At 47.8% G+C, this 25,661-nt stretch overlaps 11 protein-coding genes across 11 annotated transcripts; 4 read left to right on the plus strand and 7 right to left on the minus strand.

Annotated features, from left to right (window-relative positions):
- Positions 1-401: 401 nt before the first annotated feature.
- On the minus strand, positions 402-3,154 carry FIESC28_05924 (uncharacterized protein; the record flags this gene model as incomplete). The annotated part of the gene is made up of 5 exons (XM_031160069.1): positions 402-1,115; positions 1,168-1,716; positions 1,768-2,390; positions 2,609-2,786; positions 3,032-3,154. 5 exons carry the CDS (start codon positions 3,152-3,154, stop codon positions 402-404), a joined length of 2,187 nt encoding a protein of 728 aa, XP_031015839.1.
- Positions 3,155-3,497: 343 nt separating this feature from the next.
- FIESC28_05925 (uncharacterized protein) lies at positions 3,498-4,628 on the minus strand (the record flags this gene model as incomplete). Its single annotated transcript, XM_031160070.1, has 1 exon — positions 3,498-4,628. The coding sequence occupies one exon, from the start codon at positions 4,626-4,628 to the stop codon at positions 3,498-3,500; it is 1,131 nt and encodes a 376-aa protein (XP_031015840.1).
- Positions 4,629-5,914: 1,286 nt separating this feature from the next.
- On the minus strand, positions 5,915-6,778 carry FIESC28_05926 (uncharacterized protein; the record flags this gene model as incomplete). Its single annotated transcript, XM_031160071.1, has 3 exons — positions 5,915-6,096; positions 6,151-6,268; positions 6,335-6,778. The coding sequence occupies 3 exons, from the start codon at positions 6,776-6,778 to the stop codon at positions 5,915-5,917; spliced, it is 744 nt and encodes a 247-aa protein (XP_031015841.1).
- Positions 6,779-7,612: 834 nt separating this feature from the next.
- FIESC28_05927 (uncharacterized protein) lies at positions 7,613-9,466 on the minus strand (the record flags this gene model as incomplete). The annotated part of the gene is made up of 1 exon (XM_031160072.1): positions 7,613-9,466. The coding sequence occupies one exon, from the start codon at positions 9,464-9,466 to the stop codon at positions 7,613-7,615; it is 1,854 nt and encodes a 617-aa protein (XP_031015842.1).
- A 578-nt stretch (positions 9,467-10,044) lies between these two features.
- FIESC28_05928 (uncharacterized protein) lies at positions 10,045-11,785 on the plus strand (the record flags this gene model as incomplete). The annotated part of the gene is made up of 4 exons (XM_031160073.1): positions 10,045-10,629; positions 10,700-11,301; positions 11,378-11,387; positions 11,486-11,785. The coding sequence occupies 4 exons, from the start codon at positions 10,045-10,047 to the stop codon at positions 11,783-11,785; spliced, it is 1,497 nt and encodes a 498-aa protein (XP_031015843.1).
- A 955-nt stretch (positions 11,786-12,740) lies between these two features.
- On the minus strand, positions 12,741-14,107 carry FIESC28_05929 (uncharacterized protein; the record flags this gene model as incomplete). Its single annotated transcript, XM_031160074.1, has 3 exons — positions 12,741-13,478; positions 13,598-13,926; positions 13,981-14,107. The coding sequence occupies 3 exons, from the start codon at positions 14,105-14,107 to the stop codon at positions 12,741-12,743; spliced, it is 1,194 nt and encodes a 397-aa protein (XP_031015844.1).
- Positions 14,108-15,646: 1,539 nt separating this feature from the next.
- On the plus strand, positions 15,647-16,060 carry FIESC28_05930 (uncharacterized protein; the record flags this gene model as incomplete). The annotated part of the gene is made up of 1 exon (XM_031160075.1): positions 15,647-16,060. The coding sequence occupies one exon, from the start codon at positions 15,647-15,649 to the stop codon at positions 16,058-16,060; it is 414 nt and encodes a 137-aa protein (XP_031015845.1).
- A 390-nt stretch (positions 16,061-16,450) lies between these two features.
- On the plus strand, positions 16,451-17,585 carry FIESC28_05931 (uncharacterized protein; the record flags this gene model as incomplete). Its single annotated transcript, XM_031160076.1, has 2 exons — positions 16,451-17,397; positions 17,465-17,585. The coding sequence occupies 2 exons, from the start codon at positions 16,451-16,453 to the stop codon at positions 17,583-17,585; spliced, it is 1,068 nt and encodes a 355-aa protein (XP_031015846.1).
- Positions 17,586-17,971: 386 nt separating this feature from the next.
- Positions 17,972-20,324, minus strand: FIESC28_05932 (uncharacterized protein; the record flags this gene model as incomplete). The annotated part of the gene is made up of 2 exons (XM_031160077.1): positions 17,972-19,968; positions 20,033-20,324. 2 exons carry the CDS (start codon positions 20,322-20,324, stop codon positions 17,972-17,974), a joined length of 2,289 nt encoding a protein of 762 aa, XP_031015847.1.
- Positions 20,325-22,530: 2,206 nt separating this feature from the next.
- FIESC28_05933 (uncharacterized protein) lies at positions 22,531-23,613 on the minus strand (the record flags this gene model as incomplete). The annotated part of the gene is made up of 1 exon (XM_031160078.1): positions 22,531-23,613. The coding sequence occupies one exon, from the start codon at positions 23,611-23,613 to the stop codon at positions 22,531-22,533; it is 1,083 nt and encodes a 360-aa protein (XP_031015848.1).
- A 526-nt stretch (positions 23,614-24,139) lies between these two features.
- Positions 24,140-25,305, plus strand: FIESC28_05934 (uncharacterized protein; the record flags this gene model as incomplete). Its single annotated transcript, XM_031160079.1, has 4 exons — positions 24,140-24,255; positions 24,310-24,640; positions 24,694-24,729; positions 24,778-25,305. 4 exons carry the CDS (start codon positions 24,140-24,142, stop codon positions 25,303-25,305), a joined length of 1,011 nt encoding a protein of 336 aa, XP_031015849.1.
- Positions 25,306-25,661: the final 356 nt, after the last annotated feature.

The following is a 25,661-nucleotide window of genomic DNA, read 5'->3' on the forward strand; positions in this document are numbered from 1 at the left end:
ACCTCCGAAGCGAAAGTGGTCGCTGCTCTCTTCAATATTCTAGGTATTACACATCCACCTACCATACAATGAACTAACTGCTCAACGAAGGTTACGCTGAACTTGTTGTACCTCTATTGTCCCGCTCTAGATTCTGCAGTTTTGGTGCTTTTATAAAATAATTGGCAACCGACACTGTTGTTAATGAAGGACTCGCTTCTTAGCAAAAGCTGAACTAGACCCGATGATTGAGTCATTACAGTAGGAGAACTTCCTCAGAATGTCCCACTGTGTTCATGTATCCACAAATGATCTCAGAGTCATAGTGTGCAATCGTCCTCTGATGTATGCCATCAGCGAGTTAATGCCATATTAGATTGACAATGCGGATCGCTATGTAGAATCATTTGCTTATTTCGTTCCTATATAACAACCTTTTGTAGTTTGACAAAGACCTTATCGGGGTTTCTGGTTAAGGAAGACACTGGTTTAGGCGTTGCAAGGTGAGGTTGCAATGGCAGTAGCTTGAATGTCCAAATCACAAGAGTGAAGAAGATCTTCATCTCTAGGTATGCCATTCTTCTTCCAAAACAGCCACGAGGACCTAACCCGAAAGCCTGAATGGGGAAAGCTTGGGAGTCAAAAACAACTTTTTCCTTTCCATCACTGCTTGTTACCGTCTTTAACCACCTTTCAGGTATAAAACCTGCAAAATCATAGTCTTTGCCAAACGGCTCCTTAGGTCGACGAGATCTAACCCATTCACTACTTCGTTCCTCATTATAATCGATCGGAGGTGACAGCACGCTCGGACAATTTGACAGAAAGACAATCGTGGTCCCCTTTGGAACTTGGGCACCAAGAATTTGAGTATCCACCTGGACTTCTCGCAGAGACATGCCGAGTGGATATGCGAGACGAAGGATCTCTTCAACGACAGCATCGAGATAAGGGACGCGGGTTTGGAGGATCTCGGCCAACGAAGGAGCGCGGTGTTCAGCTTTGGCTTGGGGATAAGCTTGTTGAAGAGCGTGTCGGAGTTCAGACTGAGCTCTTTGGTCAGCGCTGATGAAGCTCAGGCCCCATCGTATTGCCGAAGAGGTAGTTTCGTGTCCTCCGATCAAGTATGTCATTAACTTGGGAAAGTTACATTAGTATAATGGTAATGGGCTCTGTCTTGTCACTTACCTCGCTGGTTATGACCTGAGAGTAATAATCGGGTGCCCTTCCTTCCTTCTTAGCCATAGCCTCCTCTCGAACCGAGATCTCATCCAAAGCGCACTTCATGGCTTCTCCATTTCTTCGTCGCTTGATGCCATTTGCGATTTCTCGCTCTTGCAATTGACTAGCAAGAGTGAAAGCCTTCTTCCACTTGCTCGACAAGTTTCGATACAGAAAGTGAAAGATAAGCGGCGCTGGCGTCTTGATGACTTTAGCAACACTCTCGCCGACGATCGCCAGGGCATTTAAATCTTCGTTGAGAAAAACCGGCTTAAACTGAAACTCATCGTCATTCTTGATCGTTGCTGGATCGCTGTGTGGCTTGAGTTCCTGTATTTCCTTCACCAGCTGTGTTTTTTCGGTGTCCAGTCCAAAAGCAGCGCAAATAATAATGTCCAATGCAGCGTTGTGAACATCATTTGCAGCTGAAAAGTAGTTTCCATCTGCGTATTCAGCTTTAAGGCTCCAAAGTTCTACTAGTCGCGAGAATTTGTCATAGATCTCTGGCGCAGACACCTAGAACAGTGTTAATCTCTCATCGCAGTTACTCTGTGTTAAGAACTTTACCTCATTGAGGAAAGATGGTGTCATCAAATTTCGGACAAGTTCCTTGTTCTTTTTGAACTGAGGATCTGAGCTCTTCAGCGTGATATGCGCCCCCGGCACAACACAGTGGAAGAGACCAGTGCTCGCTGCACCCCGGTCAAATTCTTTCAGGCGATGCATGCAGATTTCCGAAGCCTCATAATGATCAGCGACAACAACCCACGGTTTTGCAAAAGGACGGATAAATGCTTGGAACAGTGGCGAGTTGTGCTTGATCGTCTGTGTTGCGAGCCAGTCGGTCAAGCTGCCATACGCTTTGACGTCTGGAAGATCACCAAAGATGCGATTGGTGGCAGAGAGGTTGTAGGGGATGTCTTCCAAGGGTTGAGGCAGCATCAGTCGGTACAGAGTGTAAGCAATACCCGCCAATAGGAGTCCTCCAAGAAGGACTCGCGCGCTGAAGCTGTCAAGCAGCAACGGCGGATCGAGACCGGACGATGTCATGATCAGATTGTTCGATTCTAAATAGAAAAATGTTTCAATGCGCGACTCGGGCTTCTGCTTGAAGCAGATCTGCTTCTTTTCAATTGAGACACAGCCGGAGATAAGGCATCTAAGACATTCAACATTTTCGTACTCCACTCCTAAAATGGTTAGATAGTTGAGTGGCTTCGAATATTGATACCACAAACCCAGCCTCAGTCACATCTGCTCCAATCATATCTGATCAAATACATTGGCGGTAACACAGTTGAGTCCTCGCTAGAGCCGCCTCAAAATCTGATGTGAGCCGCCAAGCGAAAAAGCAACGGGTTATCGGTGTGACATTGACGCTGCTGGGACTTCGGGCGGGGCTGCTTACTCTCTTCCTCAGTCGGGCTCTTTAAACGCGTATCTGACAGGAGCCAGTACACGCAACCTTTGCGACGACGAGAAAAGCAAACAGGTAAGACAGAATTCAAATATTGAACGTGGCGTTCACTAGACTGGGATGCGCGTAAGCAGGTCTCTGGGCCGCTTCGCACATCATAAACAAGGCGCTGGAGGTTATCAGGTTCTATGTTCCTACCAAGACACGATGTAGATGTTATCAACCGGCGATTATTTACTCAAGTCTTCCACAGTGTAATAGCTGTAGCTGAGAATATGGGAAAAATAATTGAGTCTTAAATATTTCTCCACACCACAAAGAGGATTGTATGTACCCGCAGATCTGGCGCTGACACACAGCCTATCACGCAATTTCAGCACGCATACAGATGGTAGTCAGCGGGGACAGACGTACCAAATCTTCAAAAAGTCTTACGGTCTTCATTTCAGTGCTGCCACGTCTCTTTGCGTCTGCGGCTGTAGCAGTCTTGCATGTCGTACTGAGAACGCCACCGCAGCCACCATTCGGATATACCATCGCTGCTTCGTTGGGAGCCGGCGGAAGATGCTGCAGCACGCTCAGCTCCCTCCAAAGTTGCAGCAGTGGTGGCGGCGTTGGGTGGCGAGGACAGTATCTGAGGTGATGGCGGATGTGCCCAAGTCGAGAAGCGCGGGGTAGTAGGTAATGACAGCTTTACAGAACATAGACGAGGATTCACGTAGTGTACTGGACTAGATGGACGAAGGTAGGGTAGACAGGTCGTGCAAAACAACAACATCGCAGTAGTGGTATCATGATGAGGCACATCCGCAAGCGGGGCCGGCGTGAAATTGCATCCACTCCATTGGACATTCATCGGGCAGACCGATATTGTGGAGACTCAATCAGCTGTCAGACGCGTCGTGATATCCTGAACGACAGCATCCTTTATCTTCTTAACAGACTCATCACTAACATGGCCTTCCTGGATGAACTTGACAGCCTCCTCCATCGCGCGTACATCTTCACGTAGTTCCATCAACTCATTGTCATATGTGTCCAATAAGTCCTCAGTCGCCGTCTCCTTGAACTTCTCTGTATCCGTCTCTAGAACTTCAAAACTATGCGTCAAGTCTTTTTGAGACGTCTCAAAAGCAGTGCATCGCCCTCGGAGCTCATTCATGCCTTGACATAGCTCCTCGTTCTCTTGTCTCAGCTTTTTATTCTCTGCCTCCAGGACTTCAATCCTCTTCTCGCCTAGAGCTATTGTGGCTTTCATGTTTTTTAACTCGATCCATACAAGAGCAATGTCGGTCTCGGGTTCAGTTTGGCTATCTTGTCGAGGGCGTTTTCGTTTATTATTATAGTCGATCGGTGGAGGTGGCGGGGGCGCATCGACTTCATCATATGACGGTGGTGGAAGTGAGGTATCGACAGTGAGATTCACAAGCTTGGCTCCTGATCCGCTGTACATGCTAGCAAGCTGGAACTGGCTGCTGCGAAATGACTTGAACAGACCCTCTTTGGCTGCATCGCTGATAGCCTGAAACCCAGGACTGGGAGGTGCCTCACGCGCCTCGACATATATGGAGAAAGTGGTGGCCTGGCAGAGATCACGCACAGCATCAAGCACTACGCCTGACCGCGCTCGAGCTGGTGACAGCGGCTCAGACGCGGCATTAGGAAGAAGAACGTCCAGACAGCGGTTCACGGTGAAGTCAAGTTGGAGAACAACAGAGTCAAATTCCTTCTGTACCGCGTTTGTAACCGCCGGGTTCGTGACGAGGTCTAACGAGACTATGGAGGAGGCACAGGCTCGAAGGGTAATAGATGTGTGATCGATTCCTTTAAGCTTGACAGGAATGTCGAGTTCGAAGAAAGCGCATGTCTTCTCGAATCGCGTCATGAGCGTCAAAGAGCTGACTTTGGGGTGGTCGGCATTGGCCAGGACACGCGTCGTGCCTTCCGACGGCCACTCAATTACGGCCTTGGTCGCGTGATGGATGTCGAGACATGGTGGCGAAGACGACATTACTGCAACAGTCAGTACGACGACAGCCTGCTCGACTTACCAAGATAGCTGCAGCTGAGCCAGCCAGCCTAGCCGCGACCAAACGGAGGAACAGCTTCGCTGACAGGCAACCTGTCTGATCTCCAGCGAGCTGCAAGACCAAGCAAGTCCCTTCTACAGACCCCGGTTGTTCCAGCAAAGGAGGCGGACGCGCTCGTTTGATGGGTGCAAGTCGGAATTTTAATGGTCTGTAGCGCGATTCACCGCCTCTTTTGGACGCGATTTAGGCAGTGGCTTCAGCCTGCAGAAGGGCATGAGTTAATTGTCGGATGAATGCAATGATGGAAAGACAGTGATGGATGAGCGAGGAATGAAGAAGGCATTGCAGCAAGGTACGGAGAGCAGGTTGTAAATGTTTAGCGAATCATAGCGTGCAAGGGCGAACGCGCGCGGTGGATGATGATGTAGGTGGAAAGATGGGAAGAGGACAGTCAGGAGATGAGGGATTTCTGTTCGGATGAATGGTTAGTCCGTCTCCGCTTTCTTTTGTGAGGTTGGGGCGAACCGAGATGAGAAAACTGACAGCCAATTGCTTGATATCGCCTACCCCACTCTCCGCCCAAGTTGGAAAGGTCAAGTGGTGTTTCGGACTTCGCGTTGTTTACTTACCCTACTGCTGATTGCGCTCAATAGTAGAAATTGTAAATCATCGTGACAAGTAACACGATATTACAGAGTCTTGTTACAAGCAGATACTTATCTTTATGTTCAATCTGATCATTAGCCCTACTAGTATTTTATAACACCTTACCGAGCGTATTTTCGCTAATACTGTAAAAGTGTTTTGACGTACAGTGATGTTACAAACCTTAACTTGTGGAACACTGGATGTTGTTTATGTCTGCCGGGTTACCAAGGTCTGCGCGGCGATTTCCTTGGATATAATCAATAATGGAAAACTCTCACTTAAATGCTAAAATATCTAATCTGATTTTCCAACCATTCAATTCCGGTCGATCTTACTTGGGTATTTGAAGTCTGGATATCGGGCTCCCTCAAGCTGACATGACGAGTCTCCTCGAAGGTTGTGCTAATCAGTATCGCGTCTAACGGACCTAGCGGCGGGCGATCGGAATGCTGAATTCACTTTTTGGTACGTACGTCTCTTTCACCACGTGTATCAAGTTATTGCAATTGAGATGTTCCAAGCGCTACCATCTATATTTATTGGACATCTCTCACACATTGCTATGACATCATCGATCGGACGTAGGGGCAAACAAGCTGATCTTTTTACTATCAACTGACTAAACACGAGCGGCAATCCAGTCAGCGGCAGCAGGAGCATCCTGCTGGTACTGGCTGTGCGCAGGAGTGATAATAACACCGCCGTCACAGATGTTATCCCCAGAACGACAGAAAATCTTTGTGCGGGCCGAGGGGATAGTGCCGAAAGACTGTCTCTGCTTTGGGTCACCGAAGGTAACAGCTGCACAGATTTAAGTTATTAAATGATTGGGAAATGGTATGCGAATGTACTTACCACCAGTAACTCGGTTGGTGACAGAGGCAGATAGCATACCAGCAGCGTTGTGCACAAGCTGGGCGCCTTGGCTGTAGCCACTGATGATGATTTTAGTGCTGGGGCACTGACTAGCAGCCTATGATGTTGTTGTTAGTATTCAATGTTGTCTTCTTGTTGACTTTTCATCCATTTCTTGACTTACCCGAGTGATAAGATCAGCCATTGTCCTGCTGCCAGCAGCGTCACCCCCAGCCAGGAAACCAGCAACATTGGCAGGGTAAGTGACACCCTGAACAGCCAGATTGTTCAAGCCAATGCGGGAGGCGAGGTTGTTAAATAGGACCGGTCCAACAGCAGCCCTGTCTCCTACGTTACCAGCCTGAGTAGTTCCTCGGGCGTAGATCACGGTGACAGGACGGCAAGGTGTGCCGTCGGTGAGCTGGTTGTAGGATGAACCACTGAACTGTCTGGCCTGGAGGGAGTTGGTATCAGACTCTTGACCGTTGAGGTGGTTTTCAAAGTACGCCTCCAGCTCGGCGAGCGGGAAGTCATCATCGAATTCCAGAGCCTCGACCTTGCTCTCCTCTGCAACAGGGGCAGCATAGGCAATGGCCGCGAGAGCGATAAGGACTTGGGTGGGCTTCATGATGAATGACTGTGACTCGAAGGGGCTTTCTGTGCTTGTCTTTGGGGATAGGACCAGTCAGAAGATTGAGAATATATCCTCCATCTTATACCTTCGCTACATTTCGTCGCTTACACTTGGAAGATAATGTCGACGTCGACACTATTCTAGCTTCCAAATCAAAATTGAGAGCCCGAAGTCCAGCGAGCCACGATCAGTATTTAACAACCTTCTATTTTAAGCCATCTAGCCCGTCCTTGCAGTGCTATCTCCTGCGCCAATGTAATCACGGGTTGCCAATGCAGGTGTAAATGCGACACACGTGGTCGCGGACTATATCTCGGGACTTCCTCACATCAAGATCGAACTTCTGATAAGCCTTACCTGTCTTGGCCTTCCTAAACCGTCGCTTACTCCAATATGCAACTCCATCCAATTATAAACAATTACCTGAGTAAATAAGTCACAGGGGGTTGGAAGCTAAACAAGTTAATCGGCGTCTTCCCCCGCACTCGCTAAGGATTGCTCCTATCGACCTGCCATTTTAAGAAACCATAGCCTAGTGACGTACTGTATATGCCGAAGAATACTCGGAGGGGCATGTTCCTTCCCCTGGAATGTCCAACAGGGTATGATTTATGGAGTGTGACTATTGGAGGATTATTTCTAAGCAACATTAGTGCCTCGGCCACTGTCACAGTCTCTTTTAAATGCAACCTTAAGCCTGCAGTGAGAGGGACATGAGATATTTGGCAGTATTGAAGTGCTGTAGTTCTGGAGAGTTTCTTAGTATTGCAATTAGCTATCATAAATGTAGGTATAGTTCTAAGTTACTGTAGCTCCTGTATACAAGCATCATTTCCTTTCGATGGTCTTGCAGTTGTCCCTATTGTATCCAATACCAGCCGTCCACCGAGCACGTAAAGCGTGGGCGGCGCTCTTGGGCCTCCGGTCCCTGGTAAAAATACCCTTCTTATTTCCGTCAACCCGGATGATCATGGCCGAGGTCTGGAAATCAGCGAAATTCCACACATGCTCACCGACGATATTGTCAATTCGGTCAAAGACTCGGTGATACATTTCAAGGAAGCGGACCTGATATTCCTCAGTCCAAGGAACATCACAGACAGTGTGCAAGCCTGCGACCGTATCGGTACCATACTCCGTCATGATTATGGGTTTCGATGAGTAGGCTTGTTGCCAACTCAGCAGCTCAGTCTCGAGAGCAGCTTCTGCAGACTTGAGGTCCCCCGTCTGTGTGTACCAGCCGTAATAGCGGTTCATACAGACCACGTCAAACAAATCCGCAATTTTATCAGTGTCTGGCTTGGAATGTATCATGTGAGAATAACACATAGGTCGTTGTTGTCGGTCCAGAGAGCGTGCCAACGTTACAAGTGGCTCAAAGTATTCCCGGCTTCCCTCCTCGCTAGCACCAGGCTCGTTAGCCAGCATCCACATTACAACACATGGATGATTCTTGTCCCGACTTATAAGTTCTCGAATAGCTTGTGCATGGGTGTTTTGCGTCTTGCTACTCATAGTCTCTGGCGAGAAGGTGTCGATCTTCTTATTCCCAAAGATACCTGACACAATGTTGAGATTAAGTCCAACAGCAGCCGTTTCATTGATAACAACGATACCGTGTCTGTCAGCATACTCAAGGACTTCCTCCGCATACGGATAATGGGAAGTACGGAAGGAGTTCGCGCCTATCCATTTCATCAAACGATAATCGTGCACCATGTACGACGCGTCGTACCCACGTCCGCGAACAGGGCCATCTTCGTGCTTGCCGAATCCAGTGAAATAGAAAGGCTTCCCGTTGATAAGGAAACGTCCGTCCCGAACTTCCACTGAACGAATGCCTACGGAAAGGCTGTAGACGTCAAGGATCCGTTCTTGAGGGGACCCTTGGCTCGAAAGAAGCTCGACCCGGAGCCGGTAAAGGTAGGCGGCGCCAGGGCACCACGGCTTAGCGTTTCTGACTTCAAGCGTTCCTTTAGGCTCATGGGCTTCACAAACCACCTTATCGTCTTCGTCCTCGAGCAGCACTCGCCATGTGATCTCACCCGGCAAGTCACCAGAACGTTGAACATCGAATTCAACAAGGCCTGTACCGTCTTGAAGCAGATTGGAGACCACGGTGATGTCGCTGACAAAATTCTGAGGCGTTGAGTAGAGCCAAACAGAACGGGCCAAGCCAGCGTAGTTGAAAAAGTCATGCTGATAGCTCTGTTTACGTGATCCATCACTGCAAACTTCGATCCGGCCTGGTGGGATCGTTTCCCAGGTGAGCATGTTACTCACTGCAACAGTAAGACGGAACTCTGACCCTGGTTTCACGAGATGAGTCAGCTCAACCTCAAAGGGGGTATAGCCGCCAATATGCTCGGTGACGAGATCATCATCGACATAAACTCTTCCGTGGTGGGTAGCGGCATCTAAACGCAGGAAGAAACGCTGGGACGTCGTCCAACAACGAGGGATGATGACTTTCCGCTGATAGTAGACCCAACCAACGTGGTCACGAATGACCTCATCAGCAAAAATATCGTTGTAACTGGCTGGGACAGGTGCTTGAAGTTCAGGAGAGAGGCGAGTTTTCCATGCCTCATCGGATAAATCTGGAGATTTGGCTAGTGCAAAATTCCAGATTCCATCAAGGCAAATGAGGTCACGAGCTTCATTGGCTTGTGGTCGTAACATGGTTTAGTTTTCTTGTTCGGTATCCGTAGAAGCTGGGTATGAAAATACTGTGGTTGCCAAAAATGAAAGGATATTGTGCAACATCCTTTTAAAGTTCACTACATCAATAGTGGATCGAATAATACCGACTCGAGCGGGGTTACATGCCTCTCGTCCACATAGCGATCAATGATCCACGGCGTTCTTACCGAATTACAATATTAAATAGATGTCGGTACTTACTCCCCACATTGTCCGCCCCGGACTCCTCCACATCCTGACCCGATCTCCAAGGATGTACGAATTGGAAGGAGTGAATGGTGTGGCGTATCGATTTTCGTAACACGGACTTCTCGCCATAGAAATAACTTGGATGTTTGTTGGCTATTACCCTCCACATTGACTGTTGACGGTCTTGTAGAGCTCGTAAACCAGGCGCGAATTGCCGGGTACGGCTATGTAAGGTGGAAAGAGGTTATTAATTGGGTCATCCCCATGGGGTCCCCAGATTTCAATTTAACCTTTATTTTAGCTTTTTTCCTGGATACCGATACGAAACCTCCCCAGGCTGGAATTGCAACTTTACCGATATGCCCACAATGAAACCGTCCGCGACCGACCCTACGCCTGCCTCAAAAGGCTCTTCTGCTGTGCACGTCGAGCAAACATCGCCTCACGTTGCCGCAGAGAAGCCATGGCAATATCTTGCCAAGTACCCCAAGGTGTTGATATACGCCGTCCTCATTAACATTGGGCCTCTGCTCTTTGGATATGACATGGTCATCATTGGCGCCGTGTCATCCCTTCCAAGGTTCAAGATGGACTTCGGCGAGCCATTCGCTCCCGGTAAATGGGTCATACCAGCTCTCTGGATTGCCCTCTGGAACAGCTTCCTCCAACTCGGCGCTGGCACTGGCTCAATCTTGTCAGGCACATTCCAAGACCGCTTTGGTAGACGAGCTACTGTGTTCCTAGGAGGTCTGCTTGGTTGTATTGGCGCCGCTGTGTCGTATACCTCGTCAATGCCAGATACTATGCTTAACCGTCGTATCTCTTTTATGATGGCCAAGTACGTGTTAGGTGCTTCTTGCGGCTTTCTCATGTCTTCTTGCCAAACTTGGATATCCGAAACGACTCCCAGGCAACTTCGCGGTGTCTTCCTCGGCTTTTATGGCTTCAACGTGGTAAGTGCTGCCCAACTCTGAAGATCACAACGATCCGTTCGCTAACAATGAGGTTTTCTTCTGCCATTAGGCCTTCGGTCATTTACTCGCCATCGCTGTCGTCTTTGGCCTATCTGCAGGTATCGACCCTCGATCTTACATGATTCCGTTTGCCAGTCAATGGGCATTCGGTGGCTGGGCAATGGTAGTCGCATTCATCCTACCTGAAAGCCCTGTCTGGCTAGCAAGTCGAGGCCAGATCGACAAAGCACAAAAGTCGGTTGAGAGGCTTGGCACACAGGATATGCTACCACAAATCCTTCGGATTCTGGAGGCTGAACAAAGTGAGAATGAAGTTCATGAGGGCTCACCCTCCTACCGTGAATGCTTTCAGGGTATCAATCGGCGTCGGACACTACTTGTCATGTTCCTCACCAGTATACAACAGTGCGTCGGCATGTCCCTCATTGCCAATGCTGCATACTTTCTCACTATGGCTGGTATGTCATCACGTTACTCTCTGATGGTCAATCTTATTGGCATCTCTTCGACCATGCTCGCAAACATGATTTCATGGTATACAATCCCACGTTATGGCCGAAGAAGAATGATTCTTATCAGCAATCTCGCCGACAATGGTGCTTGGCTGGCCATGGGTATTGCCGGTTGCTTCACGACTGATGCTGCTAAATGGTACGTCCTGCACTTCTCGGCTCGTCTCTAAGGAGCCAGGGCCACTAACATAATTTTGACTAACCGTATCGTATAGGATGGTCGGCGTCCGTCTCGTTCTAGTAGGGTTCTTCAACAGCTTCGGAGTTGCCAGTGGTGTACCGGTCCTGCAGTCTGAGATTCAACCGTACGCCTACGATCCAAGACATCTGGCGTTGCTTTTACCTATCAATCGCTTTCGATGTGGGCTTTTAATTTCTTTACTCCATACATGTACAATACCGATCAGCTGAACTGGGGAGGTAAAATTGGTTTCTTCTTTTTTGGTCTGGGTACCCTCTCTCTTGTCGTTGGCTGGTTCGCTATTCCCGAGCCCAAGGGTAGGACCTTTTCAGACATTGACCATCTCTTCGAGACTGGTGTCAAGCATCGCATGCTTCACAAGACCGATCTGAGAGGTGGAGAAGGAGACAAGGGTGATGATGACAAACCGAAAGAGTTCTAACAGGCTGACTGGTTTGTACATTCATTTTCCATAAAGCTTTTGACTTGAATTGTCGAACAAAGTGGTCGGAGAGAAGATTCGGAGTCAGTAGTGTATAGATGTGATTGAGACAAGAGAGGAAATACTGTCACTTCCTGCGGCCGCACTTGACTTGTATTCTTCTGTTTATAAATCAAGGACTTTGGCCAGCGTCCTGATGACGGGGCTGAGTTTCTTGACCCTTAGCACCAAATTCCTACTGGTGATAAAATGCTTACCAATGTGTACTTGATAAAGAACAAGGGTATCTCTGAACAGTAAGGCTAGGATAAGTTTTCTCTAAAGTATTATTAATAGTAACCTCTAGTAGGTTAAATCTTAGTAAAGTTAGGTATATAAATTGTATTAGCTACTGAACTCTAATAATAATCAATATGAATTTTACAATAGCTGCCTAGCTATACGTAAGGCAACTTTTTCCTCCTTCATCTTTAACTAACCCGACACAATACTGTACTTAATAAAACAACACTTCTGATCACACGAACTCGATGATAAGACAAGCTTTGTTATTTCTATGGGCTCAGAGCTTCTACTGTTTTCCATTTCAACAAAATGCAACTTACAAAGTACATGAACTCTATACTAAGATATGGCGCCATCCTCAACCCACCTTACATCTTGTTTTAGTTTGTCGATCGTCACTTACGAAGGATAAGTCGTAGAGAGCTTTTCATAAATAGCATGAAAATCACAAGTCTTGTGGATTTAGATCATTATCGTCTAGGATCAAGTGTAAGCTTTTGTTCTTCTCTGTGGCACTTTGTGACATAGTCAGCCTTCTCGCGAATCCCTTAAAATATCCCGTTTGGTGAGGTGATCTTTTCGCATAGTCTATGGTAATTCACAGTCATGCTGAGCGGTAAGAAAGGTCCATACACTCTTTTACTGAGCGCAACCTTAGTACTTCATTTACTCAATCCAACGTTTCAACTCGCCTACCGTCAACTGAGAAATCAGTGAATTCAACATAGTCATTCGACGTGATTTCCTCGTTGTCTCGCCCGCTCTGCCCTTCCACATGCACTGCACGATGAGAGAAGATACCAAAAACAGGCCCAGTCATCTCTTGAGTCACGAGATCTTGGACTGGAAAAGCATATAACTCTTTCCACTCTCCCCCGTCATCAGCTTGTGCGTAACTAACTGTGTAGGCGTCCTTTGTCGCGGCAATCTGTAGTTTTAGTGTTGTTTGCAGTTCGGAGTTGGTGGAAGCAACAGTAGCGGTTTTGACAACCCCCCCTGAGGCTAACCCCGTTAGACTATTGACAATCTGACATGTGATCTCGCGTTTATCATAGTCATAGTAAAGGGAGAGGTGTCGTAGGTGGTCCTTGTATAAGGAAAGGCCAGCTATGACGCCAAAAGAGTCTTTCTTTGTCCCAATGACAAGGCTGACTTGGGATGTGCAATCGAAATGCCGCTGTCTTATACCAATAAAGGTGCAGGTTCCTGTAGGGGACGATAGCGTACCGCTACTTGGCCGCAGACGAAAGCTCGTTATGCCATCGCTGCCCGTTTCATTGAGTTTGGGAGGTAGAATGTAGTCCGACATAATTGGCGATCGGATGTACAACAGCGATACGTAATGATTCGCCAATGACCTGAGCCGCGGCTGATCGTTACCAAGGCTCCCATTCCAAGCGACGTTTCCCTGGAAAAGACTAGCTTTGGTTGAGTGACGGTTGGCCAACCACTTTCCGGCCAATCCACAGGCGTCAGAAACGTCTCTCGGCCCAAAGGTGGGCGGCCATCGGAATTGCAGTCACGGACCCCCAGTATAGCAGCCCACCAACTCCCTGAAGCGTCCTGAAAGAGCTCTCCATGGCCGACATTCTGAATCGGTTCTTTGGTGTTTCGCGCTGTTAGGATCGGATTGTTTTCATAGGATTCGAAAGGGCCCCATATACTGCGAGATCGGGCGATAGATAGGACGTGATCCCGGAACGTTCCTCCTTCGGCCACAAGTAGGTAGTACCATCCCCCATACTTGTACATGTGAGGGCCTTCGGTATCATGACACAGGTGGCCGCCCCATATTTCCCGCAGCTCTGATAAAGCCTCGCCGGTGCGTAGGTCAATCTGCATTTGCTTGATAGTTCCTGAAGGCTAACGCGTACGATCGAGATTGAAACAACCTTGGAAGTAGACCTTACCTCCGTCTTCGTCGTCAAAGAATAGACTCGGGTCAAGGCCATCGAAATCAATAGGCACTGGATCAGACCAATCGCCTGCCCAGATATCGGTTGTTGAGATAACAAAGTTCTGCATGCGGAAAGGCATCTCCAATTTGTAGGCATTGGTGCAGACGATGTAGAATGTGCCTTGATGGTAACGAATCGTTGGGGCAAAAGTCCAAGAGTCAAGATAGTTTCGTTGGGGGTGGCCTTCCGGATAAGGATTGACGAGGCACCATTTACGTCGATCTGCTCCTTACGACTAATAGCGTTTCCTGGTTACACGTTAGACTGGTTGATAGCATGCCTAGAATTATTTAATTACCAATATGTGTCCAACTATGCAGGTCTCGCGACGCGTAAATTGGCAGACCAGGGAAAAGGTGAAAGCTCGAGTTGCAAAGATAATATATTCCGTCCACAAAAACAACTGACGGATCTGGCGCGAATCCAGGGATAATGGGGTTATTGAAATAAGTTTTCGAAGACATTATGTGCTCAGGGCATGTACTTGCTCTTGTTGAATTTGTGGCTAATTTGCCAAAGTCAAGATAAATCTTAACAAAACGCAGTCAAATGTAAGAGAATATATTTAACTTATCATAGCATTAATATAATTCTGCAATTTCGCACGTGGCACACACAATGGTGCTATGTTAAAGGGTGTCGGGAAGTAAGCGTATCCGGAAGAAGGGTCTTCGGGAAGTGGGGGTCTCGGGATGCCCAAACCACGAAGTTTGACTGGGGCCACTTGTCCTAAACGTCGTGCATCGTACTTCACTCCGAGTACTGGATCGGGTCAAGTAGTCCAGACAGGGTAGATTTCCCGTTGTAGTGCATATCTATCGTGTTATTGAGCTATTCTTAATCTGATCCGATATTGAAAGCACTAAGCATTAAGCGTAGAGTGTTGGTAAAATAAGTATATCCTCTTCTGGTAAATGCTTCCATTTTACTGATGCAGATAGAGATGGAATAATTCGTTTTATCTACAGAAACAAAGTAGGTAGGTACCTAAATTGTGAGAGGAGATAGGAAAGCCTGGAACTATCTGATAGGTAATGCAAAGATATTTGCAACGTAGTGGTATCGTATAACTGTATTAAAATAGTTCAAGGTGACAGCCGGAATACAACGTGGGATTTTATGTCAACCCGCGCTGGCCTGGACAATCTTTGTGTGATTTACAAGGGCTGAGCTCGTCATCTGGGATGTTTTGTTAATTAAATGAGAAGGTGATGTGAGCTCTGCCGCACCAAAATATGCCCACTTTGGGGGCTTATCCTCGTATTTCCATGAAGTCTTTGCAGGATACAGACGAAAGAAGGACTTTTGTGCGTCAGCTTACTTCCATTAGGCCGTGTTGCGCCATTTAGACCTCTAAGGTCACTATTGACCTTCATTGTGACCTATACTTTGGGTAGGATACCGAAATCATGAGACGTTGTTTGATTGACATTATACGAGGAATGGAAGAGCAAAGAGCAACACCTGTCCCCGGGTATATAAAGACAGAACATCGAAGCCAAATAGTTTCTACCCTCGAAGTAAATTAGAGCAAAGATACTACAGTAACAACAACAAAATCACTGCTTCTGCCAATCGTTTGTGCCCTTCTTGGAAAAATCCAAACACCCATTTCACCATGCATTCCACAACAATCATCACCATGATCGCAGCCATCGCTTCTGCAGTCTCTGCGTCACCCGCTAAGCAGCCTGCTCCCGTGGCAAAGGTGGCGCCTGACAGCAACCTCGCCGTTGTCGTCGTCGGCGCAATCTTGGGGTCGGGATATAAGCAATCTACAACTCCTGTCCGTGTCTCCTTCGGCAAGCTTACACACTTCGATAAGCTTCCCATCAGCTCACTCGAAGTCAGGGGAGTTATGGTGGCGGGTGATGGACTTCCTGTTCCGAAGGACGACAAGGTCAGGTGCCGTCGCTACAAAGATCAGTACGGTCTCCAGCTTGGTAGCTTGGAATTTAAAAAGGGAAAGCCTGCTCTCATTTCTACCAATTCTGTGGACTTTGGATGGGTTTTGTGCCGCGTTGAGGAGTAAAGTCCACACCGGAGGCTTGTTCTCATCTGGGCACGAAGCTTCTGTACAATTGCGCAAAGCTAGTAGTGTTACAGTCAGTGGTTAGCGAAATGGAATTATATGAATAGCTTTACTTTATAGAATATCATACTTGAAATAATGTATAGATACCGGTTGAGGTGAACAGTAGCTGCCAAGCGCTGAAAGTAGTAATTTTCTTAGGTAAGCTGACTATCAATCTGCGTCCCTGTGGCTGTTATCTTGAGGTATCTTGGTCCGCTTACCAGCAGTTTCCTTGGCTCCTCTCTCTTCCGATCGTTCTTTTTAGACCCTTTTCTTCCTTCTCTCACTATTTTTCTTGCTAGACCTGCTTCTCCCTTCTGGTTAATCAACAGTCAACATCTTCTCGAGATGGCTACTGCAAATGCCCCACTTGCCCAACCCTCCTTTGATGTTACGCCCGAAAAGCAGGCTGGTATCGTTCGCTTCATCAGCGCGCAGTTGAGCTTTAAGCCCGCCCCTGTTACTGATGTCGATCTTACTGGCAAGACGGCCATTGTTACTGGTTCCAACTGCGGCATCGGCCTTGAGGTCAGTCGCCAGCTCCTTAATCTCGGCCTCGACAAGCTTATCCTTGCCGTCCGCAATGAGAACAAGGGCAAGGCCGCTGCCATCGACCTCGCTACTGGGCGCGACCCACCTCTGAAAGACGGGACAATCGAGGTCTGGAACCTTGACCTTGACTCTTATGACTCGGTTGTTTCCTTCGGCTCACGTGCTCAATCGCTTACACGTCTTGACCTCGTCTTCCTCAACGCCGGGATTGTCCTAGCCAAGCGCGCATTCAACGATGAGACCAAGCATGACGAGATCGTCCAGATTAACTACCTGTCTACGGCCCTCCTCGCACTCTCCCTCCTGCCCGCCATCAAGGCTGCTCGACCCAACCAGCCCGGTCCGACCCGCATGACCTTTACCTTGTCAAAGGGTGCCGCCTGGTCCAACTTCAAGTTCGACCCCAATGAATCCATCATTAAAGCTCTCGATGCTCCCACTAAAGACTATGACACCACTGCCCACATGATGACTTCCAAGCTTCTCGGTCAATTCTTCGTCGCCGATCTCGCTAAGCGTGTGCCATCCTCCCTCGCTATTATCAACAGCGCCTCACCCGGTGCCATTCACGACTCGCAGTTCAACCGTGAGATCAACCAAACCCTTGCAGGCGCCATATTCAAGAGGTTTCACAGACACGTTGCCAACACCTCTACAGTAGGTGCTCATATGATAACCAATGCTGCACTCAAGCATGGCGAAGAAACTCACGGACAGTTCTTATCATTCCAAAAGATGGTCCCGTAAGTTCTTTTGGATCCTAAACATCTGTGTTATTTGTTTGCTCTGGCTAATCGTCCACACCACCAGGATGGCACCCATTGTATACAAGGAGGAGGGCAGAAGAATTAGCGAGAAGCTCTGGCAAGAGACCATGGAGGAGCTGGACTTTGCTAAGCCCGAAGAGCTTCTGATAGCAGCCCTCAGCTGAGCCATGGAAATTGTCGTTTCATTCGTAGCTTGAATATTATTAAATTAGCTTCATTAGGGATCAGGCTCAGGTCTGGAATGAGTACTTCCTACCTCGACGATATTTGTTGCTTCTATCCAGTTTGTCTTTGTCCCACTAATACGATATCATTAGCTGCCGCAACTTTAGTCTGGTTTGCCACAGATATTATGCAATGAACTGCGAGAGCCAGTGACATCATCTCCACGTCCAAGGCAGGGTTTATACGAGTATGGATAGCTACTTTAGTCTTTTTTGTACTAGTGGGCGGGCGGATTCCCAATGTAGCAATAAAAGGGCATATACTCTGTCGCATGTCCCGCTGTAGTCTGTGGAAGGCGAACTGGGTCTCGCTCGATTTTTATATACTACTTAAGACAGAGACTTTGAGTTTCGGTGTCTATCAACCAAGATGCATGCTGCCTCTGAACAAAGCCAATTCCAATTCGCGAATACTTGTCACTATGAGCCTCATTTTTTGACAGCAAAAGAAACCTTGGGTAACCGACAGAGTGCTTGTAGAGCATAAAGCAGTGCACTCCCTCGTCGAGTTTTTCCCTGCTGTAGTCTAGATCGAGGTCAACTTCACCGATCTTGACACCATTTTCCTTATCAAGCAGGAATCTTTGGATCCTGTAGGAGCCGCCACTGTTGTCACCTAAGTCTGTAGAAAGGTACGCACGGCGAATGTGGCCGCGGAGAACAAGTTCCGCAGACGTGATTTCACCGTAAGGGTCCTTGTTTGCTTGATTCACTTGATAGCTAATGATGTCAAAAGCCTTCCCGTGGCCTCTCACGTTGACTGTGTCCGGATATTCAACGCGCCCTGGATGAGAGGTCCATGAAAACTGTGGGTGTTTGGCGAGCTTTTCGTCCGACCACGTTGGACCGCCTCTTCTCCATTCGAGTCCTTCTTCGAGCTCGGCCAGCCAAATCCCCGAAAGATAAGGCGACTGGATATACTCGTGGAAGAGTTTCGCGGCGGCGGATATAGCTGGGAGCCGGTCCTTTTGAAAGGTCACCCGGCGGCTAGTGTAGTCCGGTACGATATTTCGATTCCACCAGGATACGAAGTCTGCTTGTTTTCCAGTCTCCAGTTCTTTTGTTCTTCCATGTGTCCCATATCCAGCTGCTCCTGTTGCAAAGATCTGGTGGTAAAGATCGAAGATGTCTTCTCCCATGTCAAGAAGCTGCTCACGGGTAGCAAGCTGCTCGATTGGAGGAAACTTCATGCCCCAACCACCCTCCATGCCATTTTCGAGATACTGGAGAACCGCAGGGAGGGTAAATGTCATTGAAGGCTCATCAACCGTGGAGATCATATGGACGGCCAAATACATTTTTCGGCATTCCCAAACGAGTCCCTTCCGAGTGAAATGCAAGGTCCGGGGTGACAACATTCTTTCCTGCATGCACCACGCTCTTTGAGACAACGGGCTATGTTCGATCGCTGGTGGGGTATAGGTATTTCCGGGCATGACGGAGTGCGCATTCCAGAAAACGAGCGTGCTTTGCTGCCCACTCTCGAGGGTACTAGTAATTTTGGTCAAGTACGGCAACCCATCCTCGGCCTCTGTTGGGGGTATGTCCAGAAATCCCTCAGTAACAGAGTTTCCAACGTCTGCCGCGATTGTCACGTACCCAGTCGCGTATATGCCACCCATTTTCATAGATTCCCTCTCCCAGTCTTCGGCCGAATCTTGTAGAATACAAATCGCATCGATCCATAAGAATGGCACATCGAGTCCTCGGGCAACCCGAAAAGCATCCTGGAACGCTGGAGGAAGGTCCGTCCAGCAAATTCTATCCTTTCGCGACTCGAGCGTCTTGGTCGTTGTCTTGTACATCTGTTCGGAGTGTGGACCCCAACAATAGCTGAGAGTAGCATAAGGGTAGTGTCCTCCCTGGGCTCGACTCAAAGTCTTGATTTCAATAAGGCAGGCATCAGCAGTTTCCTCCTTGCCAAACGCGGACAAATGGATCAAACGGGCGGGGAGACAATCGAGCATTTTTCCAACCCCAATTGAGGTGCTACCTCTGTCTTCTACTGGCGTATTCGATGTTCCTTCAGTTCCTTCAGCCTCAGACCGGACGGTGACTTCGAGCTCATATGATGGGATTGAATTGATAAGTCCCTCGAGCGATAATGAGCTAGCTTGATCCTCCTGCTCCCCATTTGAGGACGCTTGTCCGTCGCGGGACGTAGATGTCTCCTCGGACCAACGGAATGGATCGCCACAAGTGTGTGACTGAAGGCAGCCATGCATGTAGACGCCGGCTAGAGTAGTGCTGAAACTGTCCCAAAGGTCGGTCCCAGGCTGGAACTTGGGTTGCACCCTGGCAGTGACGGCAGGATCTTGTTCGTCTACGCCGTTAATGATAATGATTAGCGCACAATTAGAGGCTCCTCTAAAATGTAGACTACTTACCACCCGTAGTATAAACTCGTACAAGGCCCTGTCGGCGCCATCCCATAACTTCTAGTTCTGCGTAGGCAAATCTACCTTCCCCTGGCACTCTAAGCCGACAAAGGAGGCTCCTTGGCTCGGAGTTGTCATTGGCATCCTCCTTCAGCGCATCAGATATGATTTTGCACATTGGGCATGTCTTGGTGCTGTCTAACAATTGGTCGAATGTTTCCCAGTGTTGGTAGCCTCGTGGGCTGGAAAGCGAGTCGACATTCAGACCGCGGCAGAGAGTACACAGGTCATTTGACGCCATGGTGTAGGGATGGCGTGAAATTGTAGAATATCAGAGGTGGCGGAGGGGATGAATAGTAACTTACGTTGCTGACTGCGCGACTTTCCACCTTTAGGCTCTTTAATAGCGACAGGCTTTCCTGTTCCTAGCCAAACTGATAAGGCTAGGCTTATTTTAGAAAACCCCGCATAACGAAACTGGATGAAGTCACGGAGGCAGCCTTCAAAAGTCCTTGCTGAAAGGAATTTACGCCACAACTGGCTATAGCCCGGGGATATTGATTGAACTAATGGTGGGTTGCAATTTAACGATATTCTATAAAGCGGTCTAATTGACCCATCGTTAGAGTCCAGAATAGGAACAAAGATTGCTAAAGATAAAATTGATCCATCAGAAAGTGAAATATTCACTCTCTACACTTCAAGTGATGCTTGTCGCCAAAGCCTTCCATCTATCCGTACAGCCCCACTTGCGCAAAAGCTTCAAAGACGCAAACTGGTCAGTATACATGCTGAGATACTGTGGCGAGGCCCGATCCTCTATGAACTCGCGCTGAGGGCGAAGCCTGCGGACCGTAGTAAGAAAGTCGTTCCAGTGGGTTCTGTGGCCCCAGACATGGAGTCTTGCATTTTTCAGCTCCGGGTCCAAGATGGCTGCTACGTGAAGAGTCGCGAGATCTCCCACATCCGTGAAGAAGCCTGCATTTCTTTAGCAGACAATTTGGTCAGATCAAACTTTTCTATCAGGACTTACTAGCAGGAAACGCGTCCAGCTGCTCTTTCCCTCCTTTAAAGATAGTTGTAACCCAATTGGCAGGTGTATTAACGTGCTTCTCTTGAAGCGGCTCCCCCAAGACACCAAAGGGACAAATCACGTTGATAGTAAACTTGGGCTTGTTCTCTTCAGCCTATCTCCAGACTTCTTTCTCGGCCGCAACTTTCCCCGCAGCATAAGCATACATGCTATTCGAATGGCCTTGTGGCGGTGGCGCCGAAGCAAGCTCCGTAACATAGTCATTCCAGGTATCATGTCCCACGCGCATAATTGTATCAGACACAACGGGTAGAGTAACAGCCATGATTGAACTTGTAAAGACGACGTCTTCGACCAACGGTTCCTTGGTAGCTGCTGACATGATGGCTTGGATGCCAGCGATAGAAGGAGGGATAATCTTATTTGGGTCCGGATCAAAACTGGTAATTGTTGCAATGTGAGCAATCGCCGACATTCCCTTGGCAGCTTCACGAAGGCGCCAGGCGTAAGTCCCTTCCAGGTGTTTCTTTGTTATTTCTGCATGACCAGCTGATTCCTTGAAGGAGCCATATCAGTTGACCGTCATTCTATAAGGTCCATGGGGCGATTAACTCATCAACTGCCAATGTAAGAGATTGCGCAGTCCTTGGAAGATTGTATACTTGTTCAGTGCTAGATAATGCTTTTCGTAGCGTACTTAAGCCCTTCTGTCTGTACCACAGGGTCATTCGCCTTAGCGTTGGGACGGTCGGATTAGCGCGTAGCATGTCCTGGCTGGCAGATAGGAAAATGGCGGAGTCAGGGCGAACCCAACCCAGTCTGTCAGAATTTTATCTTTCATTAGGTCGCAATAGGTAACCTTGTACGGCACAGTAACACCGATATCTGCAACAGCGTTAGACCCACGAACCACGCCCTTTCAACATTCTGCCACGGCGATATCGGGATCAAAAGTTTATGATGATATGGCACGTACAATAGTCCAACAGAAGGTATTCCTGAGAGGTCAACGGTCTGATCAAAGCTGAGAAGGGATCCTTGCAGTAGCTGATCATTCTGCTTTAGAATGGACTGTCCATCTGCCCAGCGCCTCCGGGCGGACTCTGCCGGACTCCGAGTTTGCCTTGGTAGGCCTTGGTACGCGAACGTCTCTCGTTCCCATGTCTTTGGCGTAGGACATGAGAATGCGTTACTTTTCGTTGCTGCGGTGAGATACGTTCCGTGGGGTCCGGGACTGTGATGAATTGGAAATTACGTGTCATGTTGAACTTCTTGGATTTGAACCTTGGAAGCGACCTTTCCAGGTATCCCTTAGTAGCAATTGGTCCAAGAATTCATGCAAGATTATAAGCAGTGCGATCACAGAATGCTGTCAAAAGTAGATTTGTCAGGTGGTTACATTTGTGCTGATACGTCAGCATAATGTCAAGACCTTGGACTTCCTATTTGAATCCTAGTCTAGGAACTCTTATAGCTAAGCTGTATTAGGAAAGGCCTTCTGAATGGTCTCCAATTCGTTCAGGGTCAGTGGGATAATGGTGCCATGTCGAGGAGACTTGGGGTAATTGTAATCTTTACCCAGCGTCCATTTCCCACCAGACAGGTTAGTTGATTCGAGTGGAACATAGCCGTCTCCGCCGAATTCGTCGGCCAGAAGGATATATCTAGGACCATTGACATCCTGACAATTGGTCTTGAAGATTGAAGGGCCTTCCACGTCTTGAGTTCCAGCGTTCTTTCCAATGCATGTGGCTATAACATTCCATTCATCTAAGGTCGCAGTGAGCGAGGAACTGCTTTCGTGAACAATATCCGCACAACCGTCAACAGTGGCTTTGGTGAAACGATGGTAGACTCCATCCTCCTTAATCACAGTCGAGTCAATTCTGCCATGGGGTGGATCGTCCTGCCACACCTTGGGTTCGCTGAAGGTAATAAAGTCCTCCGTAGTCGCATAAAGCATACGCTGGTATTCAATAGGATCATGACTTGGGTTTGATTCGTTGTCATAAATGCCAGATGCCCAGTAAACGACGTAAGTTTGAAGTTCCTCGTCATAGTAAGCTTCGGGTGCCCAAGTATTGCCGTAATTGGCAGGCGAGACCTCAACATGACGCTGTGCACTGAATGTGACAAGGTCATTCGATTCCCAGATCTCAAGATACCGGCTTCCAAATCGCTGGGCGTCCCCCCAGCTTGTTCCGCAGCCGATGCAAAGATCTGTAGCAAGGATGTAAAACTTGCTACCATCATGTGACCTCAAGATGAAAGGGTCGCGGACTCCACGGTCGCCTTCAGTGGAAGTCAAGATGGGCTTGCCATTGTTGAGCTCAGTGAAAGATAAAGCATTATTTCCGTTGCTTGCAGCCAGATAGATGTTTTCCCCACGGTTACTGAAGTAAAGAAAGGCGTAGCCCTCATATTCAGAGTCGCAATTGATTTGGTTCCTTACACCTAATGCCGGGGGTGAGGTTCCGGGAGTTGGTGACCCCGAGGCAAAGATAGGCAACGCCGACAAAGCGTTGAGCATGATGGTGGAAGCGAGAAGATGAAACATTGTGAAAAAGATAGTATGCGAATAACTTTGTCTATTACAATAAAGTCAGAAAGGAAGTTGGCAACTGTGTAGAATTTATAACCTCTTGTCCCTACGTTACTCGAATATTCGCTATGACCTCCCACTTCGTATTTGGAATTGGCGTTGATGAAGATCTTACCCTATAAGGATTTAAGGTTAGTTATAGTCTTGATGCTGATTTGTACGGATATGTAGATTGACGTGACCCCAGAACTTTCTTCCCCGCATCATCCGTGCGTCTCTATACGGGAAGAGTCTTGTGATATTAACAGGAATTGTAGATCATGGAAGATGGTAATCCGCACCAATCTTAACAAATGTATTAAGATAGCTTATGATGATATAGTCAATTATATGAACCGCGCCAATGGTGTACAATCCCCGATACGAGCTTCCGAGTCAGTGGCAACCCGAGGTGAACGCATCAAGTATTTAAACAGCATGGTTTGAAGATAAACTAGACAATTCTGTTCAATTTATCCGCTCTTCAAGGTTCAACTTCAAAATGAAAGCTTACTTGTTTCTCAATTTCTTCTTCTGCTGTTTTATAAGCCTTGCCTTTGGCTTCACCAATCCTATCAAAACCGGAAGTGACCCACAGATAGTATATCATGGTGGCATGTACGTTGCCTTCTGGTTGAAGCATCCTGCTGTGCGTTTGCTAATGTATCTCAGGTACTATCTAACTTCTACAACGTGGACAGATGTGAGAATTACCGCAGCATCCACGATCGATGGCCTCAAGACTGCCGAGTCAGTAGTGATTTGGTCCGATGTTTCCAATCCAGACAGAGCCTGCAACTTTTGGGCTCCCGAGATCCACAAAGTTGGCGGTCGATGGCACGTGTACTTTACAGCAAGCAAATGCGACCCTGACTGGGGCGTTGTTCTGCCGACTTTAAGGGTTTATGTTCTGGAGGGAGGTCTGGAACACCCGTTGTCAAGCGATTATCGACTTTTAGACTCAATTGTTCCCCCCAATTATAACGGAGGAATGCTTGATGCTGTAGGTTCTGACATATTCCCAGTTAGGACTGTCATACTAAGACAAGACTTTAGACACTTTTCGACATTGCAGACACAAGATATTTGCTTGTAAGTATCTATACTCTCTTTTAATAGCTCGGTGTATTAACACTCAAGAAGTTTTCATCAGTTAATGGACCTGAAAGCCCTGATGGAGCATCGCTCTGGATTGCTGAGCTCTTGTCGGCTGTTACATGCGGCAATGCCACCATGATCGCTGCTCCGGAATACGAATGGGAGAAGGAAGACTCCGCTGTTCTTGAGGGACCTTATGGAATCAACTCCCCTTCGGGGACTACTATGGTGGTCTACTCAGCTGATTCGTGCAGCACACCAGCGTATAAGCTTGGCGTCATGACGCTCACGGCAGGAGGTGACCCGCTACAACGGGCATCTTGGGTCAAATCTTCCGAGCCGATCTTTGAGACTAAGAATGGCCTCTATGGGCCTGGTCATAACGCGTTCTTCAAGAGTCCAGATGGAAAAGAAGACTGGCAAGTGTTCCATGCCAATCTAGTGGCGACTGATGGTTGCGGTCCTTCTCGGAAAACCTTTATCCAGCCTGTTAGCTGGAAGGGGGATCAGATTGACTTGGGCGACCCTCTCCCTGTTGACACTGAGATTAATCCACCTTCTGGAGAGTGAAACCTTGAGTGATATCTTGACGGAGGTCAGACTTAGAGTTGCAGGACTGCTAGGAAAGCTTCTGCTCATAGGTTTTCTTTCTGTTAGTGTTTATTATTGATCATCGCGTGAATAAAGCACCTACTTTTAGATTGTTCTTTGTTAATTGCAATATCTGATATTTTCTACCTTAAAACAAATCGTCAAACCACCAGATACTCGTAGATACACGTCAGCGCTATATAGCTTGAAGTACAGTTATTTTTACTATCTTTAGATACCTTTGATGAGGTTTTTAGTACTGTTTCCTTGCTGGGCTGTTGAAATCTAGGGTAGGGAGTTATTAAGGGCCGGGATATGTCCCGAAGTTTAGCCGA

Source organism: Fusarium coffeatum (assembly GCF_003316985.1).
Source record: "Fusarium coffeatum strain FIESC_28 chromosome Unknown BRIP53273_contig_128, whole genome shotgun sequence".
Classification (NCBI taxonomy): domain Eukaryota; kingdom Fungi; phylum Ascomycota; class Sordariomycetes; order Hypocreales; family Nectriaceae; genus Fusarium; species Fusarium coffeatum.